This window comes from Schistocerca nitens, chromosome 7 (genome assembly GCF_023898315.1).
Source record: "Schistocerca nitens isolate TAMUIC-IGC-003100 chromosome 7, iqSchNite1.1, whole genome shotgun sequence".
Lineage (NCBI taxonomy): Eukaryota > Metazoa > Arthropoda > Insecta > Orthoptera > Acrididae > Schistocerca > Schistocerca nitens.
Genome location: NC_064620.1, coordinates 189,884,311 through 189,899,580, shown reverse-complemented (window position 1 = coordinate 189,899,580; position 15,270 = coordinate 189,884,311). Strand labels below are relative to the sequence as shown.

At 41.0% G+C, this 15,270-nt stretch overlaps 1 protein-coding gene and 1 non-coding gene across 2 annotated transcripts in view; both read right to left on the bottom strand.

Moving 5' to 3' along the window:
- LOC126194890 (mitochondrial basic amino acids transporter-like) overlaps positions 1 to 15,270 on the bottom strand; it is a 268,011-nt gene that overhangs the window by 38,616 nt on the left and 214,125 nt on the right. Inside the window, exon 6 of the mRNA XM_049933239.1 lies at positions 142 to 321. Within this exon, the coding sequence (XP_049789196.1) occupies positions 142 to 321 (180 nt within the window). The remainder of the gene's footprint in view (positions 1 to 141; positions 322 to 15,270) is intronic.
- Positions 11,463 to 11,537, bottom strand: Trnat-ugu (transfer RNA threonine (anticodon UGU)). The gene has a single exon. It is a non-coding gene; the product is annotated as a tRNA-Thr (tRNA).

Here is a 15,270-nt window from a genome sequence, read left to right as displayed (position 1 = left end):
TAATTTGGTCCCACGGAACAATAAATAAATAAATAATTAAATCTTCCCCCAATTATTGAAGATGGCGTGTTGCAGCAACGTTCAAAGTGTTCACAATGACTAACGAAGTTTGCTGATGGTAGTGATTGGAGGAGTACGTACCCGAGTACCTGCGGGGGCGGCCGTCGCCGCCGTCGGCCTGGAGGCGCGACTTGAGCACGTCCACGGGGTAGGTGAACAGCCAGGAGGCGGCGCCCGCCGTGCCACCCGCCGCCAGCACCAGCCACGTGGGCGCGGGGGCGCTGCCGCGCGTCATCGCCTCGTACGTCGCGAAGTAGATGCCTGCGGGCACACACACACACTGCCGTAGCCGTCTCCATGTCGGCAAGGCGCAGCAGTTTTCATATTTGCAGCAACTCTTCCTCTCGCTGCAAGGCAGACACTTCGACGGACAGAGAATAAATAAACACTGCTCAGATACTACGCTGACAGAAAAGATCGCAACACAAAAAAATAATTAACGTAGAGTAATGAAATTTCGGGGATACATTTGAAAGGTATGTGCTGAGATTCGATCAGGATAGAGCCAGTGAAAAATGTCGATAGTTCCCAACCGCAAGGTTGGACGAGTAGTACATCTTCGAGTAGTAAGATCTTTGACAGCTAACAGAGCTAGGTGCACGCGGTAAACGTTTGAGTAGTGGTAAGGAGATGCGCAGAGACAGCAGACGTGTTTCGAGTCGGAGCTAGATGCCTGCAGGAGGCAGCCGGGTCGTGACAGCATCAAAGTAAAAATTGGCGCTACGCACAAAAAAAATGGTTCAAATGGCTCTGAGCACTATGGGACTCAACTGCTGAGGTCATAAGTCCCCTAGAACTTAGAACTACTTAAACCTAACTAACCTATGGACATCACACACATCCATGCCCGAGACAGGATTCGAACCTGCGACCGTAGCGGTCGCGCGGTTCCAGACTGTAGCGCCAGAACCGCTCGGCCACCAGCGGCCGGCTGGCGCTACGCACATAATAAGCTATATATTGAGCGAAACTCGGCACATACCTGGGGAAACTAGAAAGAATAATTAATAAAATAGGTTTTCTTTGGTTAAATAATGTCTATAAGCTAGATAGGAATCCCATTGTTGATGCAATAAACGTTTTGTGAAACTTTCTCGTAAATCCAGGCTATAGAAGTTTTTTTTTAGTTTTTCACATGTGCCTTAAAATTTTGAACAATAAATATTTTTTAGATAACATTAGAGTTTCATCTCACACCTTATGTCGTTCTCCGCATCCTGTGCTTGCATTGAACCAAAAGGTACATTAAAGTAAAGTTCCCATGAGTAAAGCTAATAATTTCATTTATCAGAGTAAAATAATCTATATGCCATTGCATAGTTGGCAAATTATTCAGATCAGGACAGAATTTTTATTAAGTAACGAACAGGGCCAAAATGAGTAAAGTTATCTAGAATGACAATTTTATGCCATTGCACTACGACTGAGTTGAATATATGTTTTATTATCGGCTAAACGGGAAGGAGTGCACGAGCTAAGTCCACAGACGCAGTCAGATGCAGGTTGGTGACTTTCATTTCTTTTACCACTAAACTTTCATGCAGTCAGATGTGTATTTTGAGTATTAATTTTCCAACAATATTTTCATGCAGTCAGCTAAAGTTCAGTTCAGTTAAATACGCAGTCAGATGCAAGTTTTATTAAAGACTAAAGCAGTCACATGCAGTTCAGTCTAATTTAAATAGAGAATTTTTACTAACAACACTTTCACATTTGCCTTGTGTAAGGTGCCTCTTACGCGAGGAAGACTTTTTTCCAGTTTTAATAAATTATAATCTCTTATTGATGTATTCACGATAGTTAGGAAGTGCTGTAGTCCTAGCCGGCCATGAGTTGGAGAGCATTTCCCACGCTGGCTGGCTAGGTGACGAAGCGACCATATGTCGCGCGTAATGGGGTGGGGCTCGGCGCTGGACCGTAACGACAAGCATCAGCCTGGGAAATATACATGACGGGTAGTACCGCCATCTTGGCGCCAAAGTCACCGATTTTGTTTATTTACATTTAATAATTAAAGTCATTTATGACAACATGAATACTAGGAGGAGCCTCTGGATGTTTAAAACTATTTATCATAATTTTGTCTTGTTAAAATTCGCACCCGTTCATTAACAAATGCCGGTATTACACTATCAAATTTCTTTGTCAAAGATTTGATCAAAGATGTGGTCAAATATTCCGTCAAGTATATTTGACAAAGATCTTTGACGTATGCTGGTATTACACTATCAAATTTCTTTGTCAAAAATCTTTGTCTTAAATCTTTGTCAAATGTCGTCCAATATTTGATCAAATCTAGGGCCTCGCTGTAGATTTGATCAAAGAAGTTGCTTGTCTTCTGTTCACTGCAATGAGACATGTTACCACATGTGTAGCGTTCTGTCGTCTGTAGTGTTTTAATGTACTTTGCTGGTAAATATAATTGGTGTGTGCCGACAACTACAAAATTAATAGAGATGTATGAAGCTGATGAGGCGCTTAACGTCAGGCACCCTGAATACAAAAATAGATTAAGAAGATTGGATACCTGACCTGACCTAACCTAACCTGACCTAACCTAACCTGACCTAACCTAACCCTCTGCTGTAGCAAGGAATCGAGTGTTACAGTGAGCCTGTCTTCTGCAAATGTAGTAGTTCTTAAATGAATATTGTGCTTTGTGATATGAGGACACACTTCACTGAGCACATACAGAAATGTATGCTCATCCATTCTTTAGTAATTGATGTACGACTTGACGTCCTCCACTATGAGCTCACGTAACAAGTCTTGTTGAATGCTTTTATTGTGTCATCGTAAAACCCACGGCTGCACCCAGGTATGTTTCCTTTTTTTCCCCCGCTTCTCATCTGCATATGCACACAGTGCAATTGTGGTACATGCAACTACTGCGGTTAATAATGAGTTGTTGTTGTCAGCCATCTTGAAATTTGCTACATCAAAGATCTTTGTCAAATATATTTGACGGAATATTTGATCACATCTTTGATCAAATCTTTGACAAAGAAATTTGATAGTGTAATACCGGCCGTAGCGCTAGAAGGGGTATTACACTGTCATCATATTTTTCGTCAAATTTCACAGATGGCTGACAACAACAACTTATTATTAACCACAGCAGTTGCATGTACCACAATTTCACTGTGTGCACATGCAGAAGAGAAGTGGGGGAAAAAAGGAAACATACCTGGGTGAAGCCGTGGGTTCTACGAAGACACGATAAAAGCATTCAATAAAACTTGTTACGTGAGCTTATAGTGGAGGATGTCAAGTTGTACATCAATTATTTAAGAATGGATGAGCATACATTTCTGTATGTGCTCAGTGAAGTGTATCCTCATATCACAAAGCACAAAGCACAATATTCACTTAAGAACTGCTACATCTGCAGGAGACAGGCTCACTGTAACACTCCGATTACTTGCTACAGGAGAGGGTTAGGTTAGGTTAGGTCAGGTCTCGTCTCGTCTCCAATCTTCTTAGTCTATTTTTGTATCAGGGTACCTCACGTTGTAAAGCGCCTCATCAGTTTCATACATCTCTACTAATTCTGTAGTTGTCAGCACACACCAATTGTATTTACCGGCAATGTCTAAAAAAACACTACAGACGACAGAACTCTGCAGCGATGCTAGCGCTCCATGTGGTAACATGTCACATTGCAGTGAACAGAAGACAAGTGACTTCTTTGATGAAATCTACGGCTCTAGATTTGATCAAATATTGGACGATATTTGACAAAGTCCCCTGTTACACCGTCAAATATCTTTGACGAAGATTTTTGACAAAGATATTTGACAAAAGAAATTTGATAGTGTAATACCGGCCAAATGCATATCTTAGTAAGTGCGAACTTGATCGGAAATCCACGAACTGTGACGAAACTAGTAAGAGATACGGACTGCGTGCCAAAGTCGGCAGTCGGCGTTAAGAGCTCTTCCTGTCTTGTTCGATGGTAGCGATGCTCTCGGTTACGAGTAGTTTGTGACATGAGTGTTTCATTATTGGTCTAATAGGAATAAAAGTGATATTATGGCATTCTGAATGTTAATTTCGAGTAAATAGATACCCCAAACCGACAGCAATTTCAGATAATTAGCTTCCACCGACAGAGACATCCAATGCGCCAATGAAGAATCTGCACGGGACGACATTTACGACAGCTACACCGCGCACAGGTAGGAGGAAATTCGACGACACGACCACCAAGGCGGGTCAAGGAAGGTCCGACTTACACTCGCAAATTCCGGATGGAAATGCTGACCAGTTGTACTGTACGTCACATATACCACCCTCTACGGACTCGCGGCTAAGCTGAGTAATAACAGTGTCAGTTTAGAAGCGAGGGGATATTGCACTTGGTAAAATATTTACGTGACTAACGTTTCAAGTTAGTTGACGACGAGATAAGCCATTGTAAATGTGAAATGCTGGTACATTAATAACCGGTCTAACCACCCAGAACGTTGAATCCAAGCTTGCAAAAGTACAGCATTGTGTTGTACAGGTGCCGGTTGTCAGTTTGTGGGATGGAGTTCCATTCCTGTTGCACTTGAGTGGGCAATGTTAAGACGGTTAATGTTGTCTGTGGATGACGCTGAAGTGACCGACGGTGTCCCATATGTGATCGACTGGAGTGTGATCTGGTGATCGAGCAGGCCTAGCAAACACGTCGACATTCGGTAGAGTATGTTGGGTACAACAGCAGTATGTGGGCGTGCGCTATCCTGCTGGAAGACACTCCCTGGAATGCAGTTCATGAATGGCAGCGCAACAGCTACAATTTGCAGCCAGGCTGCGTGGGATAACCGTGACAGTGCTCCTGATGCCATACGAGATTGCACCCCAGACCTTAACTTCAACTGTAGGTCCAGTGTGTCTAGCACGCAGACAAGTAGGTTGCAGGTCCTCAAATGACCTCCTTCTAACCGACACACAGCCAACACTGGCACCGAGGTGGAACCAGCTTTCATCGGAAAACGTAACTGGTCTCCACTCCGCCCTCCAATGAGCTCTCGCTTGATACCATTGTAATCGCAAATGATGGTGGTCTGGGATCAATGAAATACACGCTGCATGGCGTCTAGCTCGGAGCTTTGCTTGAAGTAACCGATTTGTAGCAGTTCATTGTGTCACTGTGGTGCTAACTGCTGCTCAGATTGGTGCTGCACAGTACGATGCACCCGAGCCATACGCTGAACGCGGTCTTTCCGCTCGGTACCGATAGTGCCACGTGGCCGTCCGTAGCCAGGTCTTCTTGCGACCGTACATTCTCGTAACCATCGCTGCAGCAGTCATGTACAGAGGCTACATTCCTGCCAAGTCTTTCTGCAATATCGCAGAAGAAACATCCAGTCTATTGTATCCCAGCTACACGACCACATTCAAACTCAGTGAGGTGTTGATAATGGCGCCTTTGTCGACTTAAAGGCATTCTTGACTAACAAGAACCCACCACGTCCGTTCTCAAAGGTAACTAACGCTCACGACCGTTACAAGTCGTATTTAAAGCAAACCTGATTTGCAATCTCATAGTGGCGCTACTAGCTTAAGCTACAGGCGCAAAATTTGAATAGACATTATCTTTCAGATTTAAAAATACGCCTATCAACTTGACGACGCACTATTGTTTCTTGGTGTATTGCGATCTTTTTCCCACAGTGTAGAATTAAATACGAGGTTCACACATTTGTAGGAAATTTTCTCTAGTCTTCGACGAACGCGAGTGTATCCTAATTCAGATGACTAGTATTACTGAATGGCATCTACAGCCAACATTTTCTACCTTCCAAAAAAAAAAAAAAAAAAAAAAAAAATTCGCCGGAGCAGAGCAACTAGATATTGGGTTTTCACTGCAATAAAGTGGAACATCACATGAAACATGCTACCAAAGCAACGGACGTGTTTTTTCTGTTTACAAGTTGAGCTATTTGTAGCTGCAAAGTTGACCATTCTGTAAGTACGTTCTATATCAATGACAACAGTGGATGTGGCTGATGTAAGCTTCACTCCAAATGATATTGTATCGTTAAATAAAAGTACAGAATGGAAAACAGTTGAATAAAACTGGAAGCGGAATGTAAAGAAAAGTAGGAAGAACAGTGTAAAGTATTTCTACACCTGGTAAAGGCATGCCTGAAAAACCTACATCAAATGAGCTGTGTGCAAGAACGTTGTATATCCTACTACGTAAAAATTATACACTACAATAATGTTTTTGGCCTGGCCGTTGGTTTGAGCAAAACAGCAACGGCACAACGACACTTTTGTACAACTACCTTGTTTTGATAGGACATTTCACAATACTAGGGCAAATGTTTATTGTTTCGGGACATAGCTTTTCTGCCCTGGGATCGTACTTTTGCATTAATCGGGAACAAAGGACAGTAATGAATGTCATGATTACCTATGAATGGAAGTATGTAATAGCTGAAGCTTCTTTAACCACATATTTCATTATAAACGAAAGAAGCCAATATAACTTTGTTGCCGTCAGTCTTCTTGAAGGAATTAGAAGTGTGACCCAAACTTGAAAATTAGCAGTTATATGGTAAAATATCAAAGCAGATGATCCAAATTCAGTGTATCTGAGTCTTATTCATAATGTCATTCATCCCCCGGTACGTCATTCTCTGCTAAAACCAAAAGAGAAAATCAACCTCAAATTAATATACCTAAAACTGTTATGAGGCTTCCTAAATCTACATCTACATGACTACTCTCCAGTTCACATTTAAGTGCTTGGCAGAGGATTCATCGAACCACTTTCACACTCTAACAGAACGCGGTAAAAATAAACAGTTAAATCTTCCTATGCGAGCTCCGATTTCTCTTATTTTATTACAATGATCATTTCTCCCTATGTAGATGGATGTCAACAAAATATTTTCGCATTCGCAGGAGAACATTGAAGATTGAAATTTCTTGGAAATATCTCGCCGCCATGAGAAACTTCTTTGTTTTAATGATTACTACCCCAACTCGCGTTTCATATCTGTGACACTTTCTCCCTGATTTCGCTATAATATAAACCGAACTGACATTCGTTGAACTGTTTTGATGTCTTCCGTCAATCCTAAATTCCGTTCTTGTATAAAGAGCTCCTTCGTCTATCGGCAGACAAAATGAGGGACTTCTTGAATAGGTGTAAATATTTTTATGTACAATACAGGGTATTCCGTGTGAACTTAATTTCGGAGTGAACAGATCAATTTATTTTTCCTCCGTTTAATTTTTTCTTTGTTAGTGTTTCTTGTCCTGCAAAGAACTAGTTTTTTTTAGTTCGGAGGTTAATTAAATAAAGACGTCGTATTATGTCAATACATCAGGTAATATAATCCGTTAACACTTTCCATTGTTTTTGCCACTGCGAGAGGAACTTATATTTTTTATATGCAACGTTATTCCATAATGTACTTTTACGGGATATGCAACGTTCGTACACGGATATCTACATTAAAATTAAGAAAACATTTTAAGTATTGTAAAATACGCTAAATACATCTATAATACATACTTCATCACTTGACATACACAATAAGGCGTAGGAATAAATAGTACCAAAGGAAAACAACACTTTTTTTAGTTCCCAAAAAAAAAATTGTGATATACAACTTTCTTTAAAGGCAGTCCATATACTGACATCTCCAAAACCACAGGTTATGATAGAGTCAACTGTGTTTTCTTGTGCCCAAGCACAGGTTACAAGGAATTGACTTCGCTTATCAATCAGGCTTCTAGATTTTTCTCAGAAGGCACAGCTATACTTGCAGTTTTACATTACTTGCAGAACCTCATAATGAAAACATCTGAAGTATAAGGAATTGTAGACATTTTCTCCACGTTATGCTGACATGTGCCCTTCTCAAGAAAACTAATCCTCTAGTAGTGTACATTATGAAAACCACAAAACAAAACTATAATCTCTGAAAGAAGGTAAAATTTACGTGGATCAAAGGATACGCTAATATTAAATGTAATGAAAACACTTACCGAAGACTGCCGCTCAAAACAGCACATTTACAAAACCTCTTTTTATCGCCATCAGAACTGAAGACAGCATTATACAGGGGAGCAAGACGCCATTGGGAATACCAACATCAGTGACCAGTACGCAGTAAACGGAAACAGCGAAACATTCTCTCAAAGTCGTGGTTCTACAGAATTAAAGCAATCATAAAGTTTTTAAGTTCCATAATTCGAGTGAGATTTAATCATGAATTATTACCCAGTCATTTTCACCGAATACACGTTCAAGATCATTCTAACCGCGAATGATATGGAGCTACAGAAGGAGATATCAATCACAATTTTCTCGAATGTAAACTATATGCATTCCTCCAAACTGACTTAACACGACACTAAATCAGATCTCACCACCCATTACCAACTAATAACGCAGCACTCGTTCATCAAAAAAATATATATTAATTTTAAAAGTAATTATCTATTTTTGGAATTAATGTATCCTTACCTTGTGAAATTGTAGTACATTCCTAAAACACTGTGTAATGGATGTATGGCCTTCAGGCAAAGGCCAGAATTTAAATAATTATAAGTGCAGACGCCTTAACGCGGAAGCCAGGCGCGTAAACGAACTAAAGCCGTCGTCACACAAGATGAACTAGCTAAGTTTGATATGGCACTACGAGTTTTCTGACGTCACTTCCTGTTATTCCACGTCGAGGAGCCATTCGTCACGTGAAACGCAAAGTCAATTCTGCAATATTTCGGCAACATGTCATGTGAAGAAGAATCGAGAACGATCTCTACGACATGAGTAGAACTTACGAAACGCCATATTGTATTTGTTGTGTTCAGGTGAAGTACACATTTCGTGGGTTTTATGGTATAACTTACACCCTATGAATCTCTTGAGAACGTGCCGTTATTGCTACAATTTGCTGTAATAAAATGGCGGGAAACGTCATATTGGTGGTTAAAGAATTTTCGTATTTAGTTATTTTCGTGTTATACCTCGGGTGTTTTGGAAAGTACGCCTTTTTAAAGAAATGGCATATTAAAGATTCGTCAAAAACGTGGCGTTTTTTGTAGGATTTGTTATAATTAAATGTCAGTTAAGGGGGGTAGGACGTCAAACGGGCCCACTTGGAGCAGGAGAGGCATCACAAGACATTTTAATTTCCAGTGTCTATACTTTTACAAACAAAATTCATAAAACTTTGTCAGCATCACCAGGAAGGATTCAGGATTCAGACTAATTGCAGTGGAAGTTCGAAAACATAACAAAATAAATTTTTTTACGTGTGAAATTTCATCATTTTTTCACTTCTAATGGCTGCATTTGTTGCTTTAGGTACACTTTTCTTCATAAATTAGAGAGATTCTTCGATGAATTTTGCACATCATACATACCATACTCACAGGTGTATGAAACTGTAGAATTTATTTAATTTATGAAAAAACGAATGAACTGTTATATTTTAAACTTCATGTTTGCAAAAAACACTAATTTTCTAGTTAATTACCTCAATTTTTACCACAGTTTTTAATAGATTTCGAACATTCTAGAGTTTCATACACCTTTAAATTTGGTTTGTATGCTGTGCAAAATTCATCGAAAAATCTCTCTTATGAAGAAAAGTGTACTTTTAACAACAAATGCTGCCATTAGTAAGTGATAAAAATGATGAAATTTCACATGTAAAAAACATTATTTCGTTATGTTTTCGAACTTCCATTGCTATGAGTGTGAATTCTGAATCCTTCCTGGTGATGCTGACAAAGTTATATGAATTTATTTGTAAAAGTATAGACAGTGTAAATTAAAATGTCCTGTGGTGCCTCTCCTGCTCCAAGTCGGCCCGTTTCACGTCCTACCCCCCTTAATAACATATCGGCGACTAAATCCTTCAGAAGATCGTGACGTAAAGTAAAAAGTCACTCCTGTTGGGCTACACCGCCACGTTACGAAACAGAGGGTAGTAGGTTTGTGTTCGACGGTATCCAGATATCGTGTTTCCCCCTTTCGCGTTTTCTAAAACGTTGTGGAACTTTCTTATTTGATTAATACATGTAATTGCTGTGAGATTTGATGTTATGTAAATATAAGTGCACACTCTGACAGGAGTGACTTCGGTCGATTTTGCGAACTTTTTTAAGCTGATGTCTTTATTGACTGGACATGTATCTTTTCTTTTTGGCTTACTACATGTTCAAAGACATTGAAGTTTTTCTTTACTTACACTACAAACAGACATGGGAGGAAATTTGCGTTTTAATACAGTTAACATAGTAATTTTAAACAAATTGTGTGATTTGCGAGCCAGATACAGCCCAGAGCTGCCGCTATAGAGTGCTACATTCGCATGTCATATTAACTAGCACGTCCCATGTGACGCGGGCGCTGAGTATCATAAGACTGGATTTCCCGTCTGCGTCCACAGTTGCCTCGTCCCGCATGAGGACGGATTTGGACTGCCGCGGGGAGAGATGCGACGTGAGAGACACAAGCCCCACTTTCCTTTTGCAGAATTAGGATCCCACACCCCAATTCATGCTTCTGCGAAATCAGAACTGACGCAGGGTGGTTCAGAATGTCCAACTTTTTTAGATTCGTGACCGACATACTGGAACACGGTGATAGTCTTCAAGTAGCCTCTTTACTTACTTCAAAATCTGAAAAGAAAGCATGAGCAACGCCTAAGACAAAGCAAAGATGAGTACACAGACACAAAGTATTCGGCAATGACTATGGCAATTGCTTGCTGGGGTCCGACCTCTAGCCACGTTAAGTTTTTCCCATAATAATTTAACGTTGTTTATCTCTGAGATAAGAATAACCATTATTCTTCTTTTCCACACACATGAATATCACAGCTCTCTCCACTTCAATCTCCCCATTTCACAGTTAACCTCTGCGTTGCTGGTTCACAACCTTCTTGACACCATAGCAACTAAATTACATCTAGTATAAGCTAATCGGCCCAACATAGTTTAGTTCCTAACCAAATATTTGCAGTGGCAGTGGGAGCGGTGTGGGGGTTAACACTATGGTATTAAATAAATGAAATGTAAATAATATTTTGATTAATGTTCTAACAAGTAAAACATATGTGTCTGAGCAGCATTCTTTATTAAGTGAAGGTGTAATGAATCAATAAGACCGTTGCTGCTGTTTGTATTGACTAACTTTTTTTGTGCTAGCCAATTGACATCGCTCCACGGTCAATCGTACCCTTGGTTTCATTTCATTGTTACTATAATCGAAAATCTACTTTCACACCTTCCGGTTGTGGCTAATGGAATTGTCATCTTCAACCATTTAGCGATAGTAATGGATACTCGACACTAATGACTTTAAAAATCAAATGATAATTAAATGGACACCCTAGCTGCAAGCAGGCGTTGATACACTTCATTGGGGACATGTTGAAAATGTGTGCCACGACCGGGACTCGAACCCGGGATCTCCTGCTTACATGGCAGACGCTCTATCCACCTGAGCCACCGCGGGCACAGAGGATTGTGCGTCTGCAGGGACTTATCCCTTGCACGCTCCCCGTGAGATCCACATTCCCAACATGTACCCAACACTACATTCGTAGTGCGCCTAATAGATGTTTGCCCATCATACTCATCAACGCCAACTTGCAGCTAGGGTGTCCATTTAATTATCATTTGATTTCTAGCAAAGCTGCATGGTCATTGACGGTAACTGTTCTTTCGGGAACAGATACTACCGTCATATATAGTTTAAAAAAATATGGGTTTCCGGCCTTTGACCTTCTTGTGCGAACGCACACGCTATGCCCGAACTCGTACGGGACTTGGTAGATTAATCTGCCACGAGTAATGAGCTGTCCGCCCCCGGTAGCTCAGTGGTCGGCGCGACAGGCTATCAATCCTAAGGGCCCGGGTTCGATTCCCGGCTGGGTCGGAGATTTTCTCTGCTCAGGGACTGGGTCTTGTGTTGTCCTAATCATCATCACAGCCGGCACGGTAGCTCAGCGTGTTCGGTCAGAGAGCCGGTTGGCCTCTGTAATAAAAAAACTGAGTGGAAGGATCAACCACCGAACTTGAACAGGATGTCCTGCGACGTCCGCAACGACCAAACACAACGATCAATAATGAACAATAAGAAAAAAAAGAAAAGAAAAAATGGTAATCGAAAAAAAAAAAGATGGATAGAGCGTCTGCCATGTAAGCAGGAGATCCCGGGTTCGAGTCCCGGTCGGGGCACACATTTTCAACATGTCCCCAATGAAGTGTATCAACGCCTGCTTGCAGCTAGGGTGTCCATTTAATTATCATTTGATTTCTAGCAAAGCTGCATGGTCACTGACGGTAACTGTTCTTTCGGGAACAGATACTACCGTCATATATAGTTTAAAAAAACTAATGACTCTATAAAAAAAAGGTTGCAGGCCAGGGTGTCGTGTTTGCGAAGTCCAAGAAACCATCATCATCTCAAATGTCAGTATCTAAACGTATTATTTCACTCACTAAAAATTGTCTTACGACCCATGCGCTTACTTTTAGAGTTCCAAAATTAGGAAAACAGTTGCTGATGGAGTTTACTGCTGACGACAGGCGCTGAATCCGATGACGATACAAACAGGAAAAGAAGCAAACAGAAGAGTTAAATTAGCCAGAGTGTAAACTAAGTAGTGCATCAGAATAAATCTTGCAATGTGTTTGAAATTTGGAAGTTTACAGTCATTGTCTCTTACTCATTTTACCCTATGTTAGTGAGATATGGACTTCACACGTGAAAACCATTCAAAACTGTGGATTGCTCAGGGAGTAATCGAAAGGTGATGATAGGACTTATTGAATAGAGAGAAAAAACAGTGAATGGACCTGGGAACAGAATGGGGCTACAGACGTAATGAAAATAAAATGGGGGTAACCGGGACATGAAGGTAAGCCAATGGAGAACACAGGATGCAGGAAGATGTTGGCTGCATTTGACGTGATAAGAACAAGTTGAAGCAACGGCTTAATGCAAACTACACAGACCACATTAGAAATAAATGCAAGAACAACATGCATGCATATCGCTTAAAACTGTAATACATGAATTGTCTAAAACAGACATTTGTGCAGTAGAAGGTGTCACATGCCAATTTGGTTGTGACTATAATGATGAAGATGAACTAACAAATACTAGAGTACGATAGGACAGAGATGGTAAATATTTTTTTTTTTAAATTTAGAGTCTTCACTTATTATAATCGATTTTTTTTTTGCTTTTCCCTCCAGAATAATTTAATTTTGCCTCCCAGGGTAATAAACACGAGTTTCAGAGGTACTCCTATCTAGTCTATAGCTTTCCATGACTCCACATTTAACATGGCAGCAAGTTCTCATGCGTAATATCAGAACAATGAAATGCAGGCAGTGAAAACTTCTATAAATGAAAGTATTAGTACAAAAGCGCTTACAGAAGAACCAGTGAACGTACAGTACATAAAACATAGGAGAGATAACAACAGATGCTCAATGCACATTCTTTACTTATAGCGCCGGCCAGTGTGGCCGAGCGGTTCTAGGCGCTTCAGTCTGGAACCGCGCGACCGCTACGGTCGCAGGTTCGAATCCTGCCTCGGGCATGGATGTGTGTGATGTCCTTAGGTTAGTTAGGTTTAAGTAGTTCTAAGTTCTAGGGGACTGATGACCTCAGATGTCAAGTCCCATAGTGCTCAGAGCCATTTGAACCATTTTTTACTTATAGCTAACGTAAACAGAGTTAACCTACAAGTGCTGCTATGAAATAGTATACACAGGGTGCGGCAGCGTTCATAGCGTAATTTGACTTGCGTAGTACAATGACGTACTGCAGGAATGCGCACCAGCTCTTGCCACATTCGTGCACTAATGAGTTGCCATTTCGAGTGTAACAGTGATATGAAGCAGTGGAGCGCACAGCATCGTGCCTTTGCTGTTGAAAGCCATTTCAAGAATAACGACTCTGTTATTGCCACCCAGCGTCTATTTCTGCAGCATTTCAACTTGGAACGTCATGGGAAAGTTCCACATGGACTGACCATTGTGGGGTGGGTGCGTGCTTTTCGAACAACAGGTTCTGTTTGCAATGGCAAACCGCGAAGCAGTGACAGAACTGTGCGGACACCAGAAGCCGTGGAAAATGTTCGTGCTGCACTATTGCGTAGCCCAAAAAAATCTGCTCGTCGTCACGCGCAAACTGTGCATATATCCGATCGCTTATTCACGAGAATATTGCACGAAGATCTCCATTTTCATCCATATAAGATGCAGATTGTTCAGGAAATTAGGCCTCGCGATTGGATTTCACGCGAAACATTCTGATTAACCATGCGTGATCTCCTTCGCCAAAATCCACAAATGTTACACACCATCCTGATGTCAGATGAAGCTCATTTCGAGCTATGTGATTCAGTGAATAAACAGAATATGCGTTATTGGAGTGATGTAAACTCACATGAACTGCACATCTAGCCCTTGCACAGTTCTCGTGTCACAGTGTCGTGTGGAGTTGCTTCCTTTGGGATTATTGGCCCTTACTTCTTTGAGGATGACAGCGGTGGGGCTGTAACTGTCACCAGTGAACGCTACCTAAAGATGCTGCAAGACTTCGTTCTTCCCCAATTAGGTATAGTCGACGTGGAATCATGGTTTCAGCAAGACGGAGCGACCTCGCATACAGCCAGAATTTGCATGGATTTCTTGCGACAGACATTTCCCGGTAGAGTTATTTCCTGTTTTGGTGACATTTCCTGGCCGCCTCGCTCAACTGACCTTTCATATGCACACTTTTTCCTTTGGTGCTACCTGAAGCAAGAAGTGTTCCGAACACGTTGTGCCACCATTGAAGGATCTCATCAGAACTGCCGTCGTCGAGTTATGGAAAGCTTCCAACGCCGCCTAGATGAATATGTTGTGTAGAGAGGGCATCATTTGACAGGAGTCATATTCAAAAAGTAATCCACGCAATGGACAATGACTTACACATTAGTAAATGGCATACCTTTAACTATTAATTGACATAAGAGGTAATAAATAAATTACAGTTACTGCCTGATGGTGTGTTTTTAATACCATACTATGAACGCTGCCGTACCCTGTATTTAAATGCAGACGACTCAGAATTCTTATGGTTAAGCAAATAATTGTAATAATAAATGTTTTCGTTTGTACACCACTGAAGATGCGGAAACGGCCCGGTGAAGAATGTTTGGCCAAAGCAAAAATTACATTTAATTACGT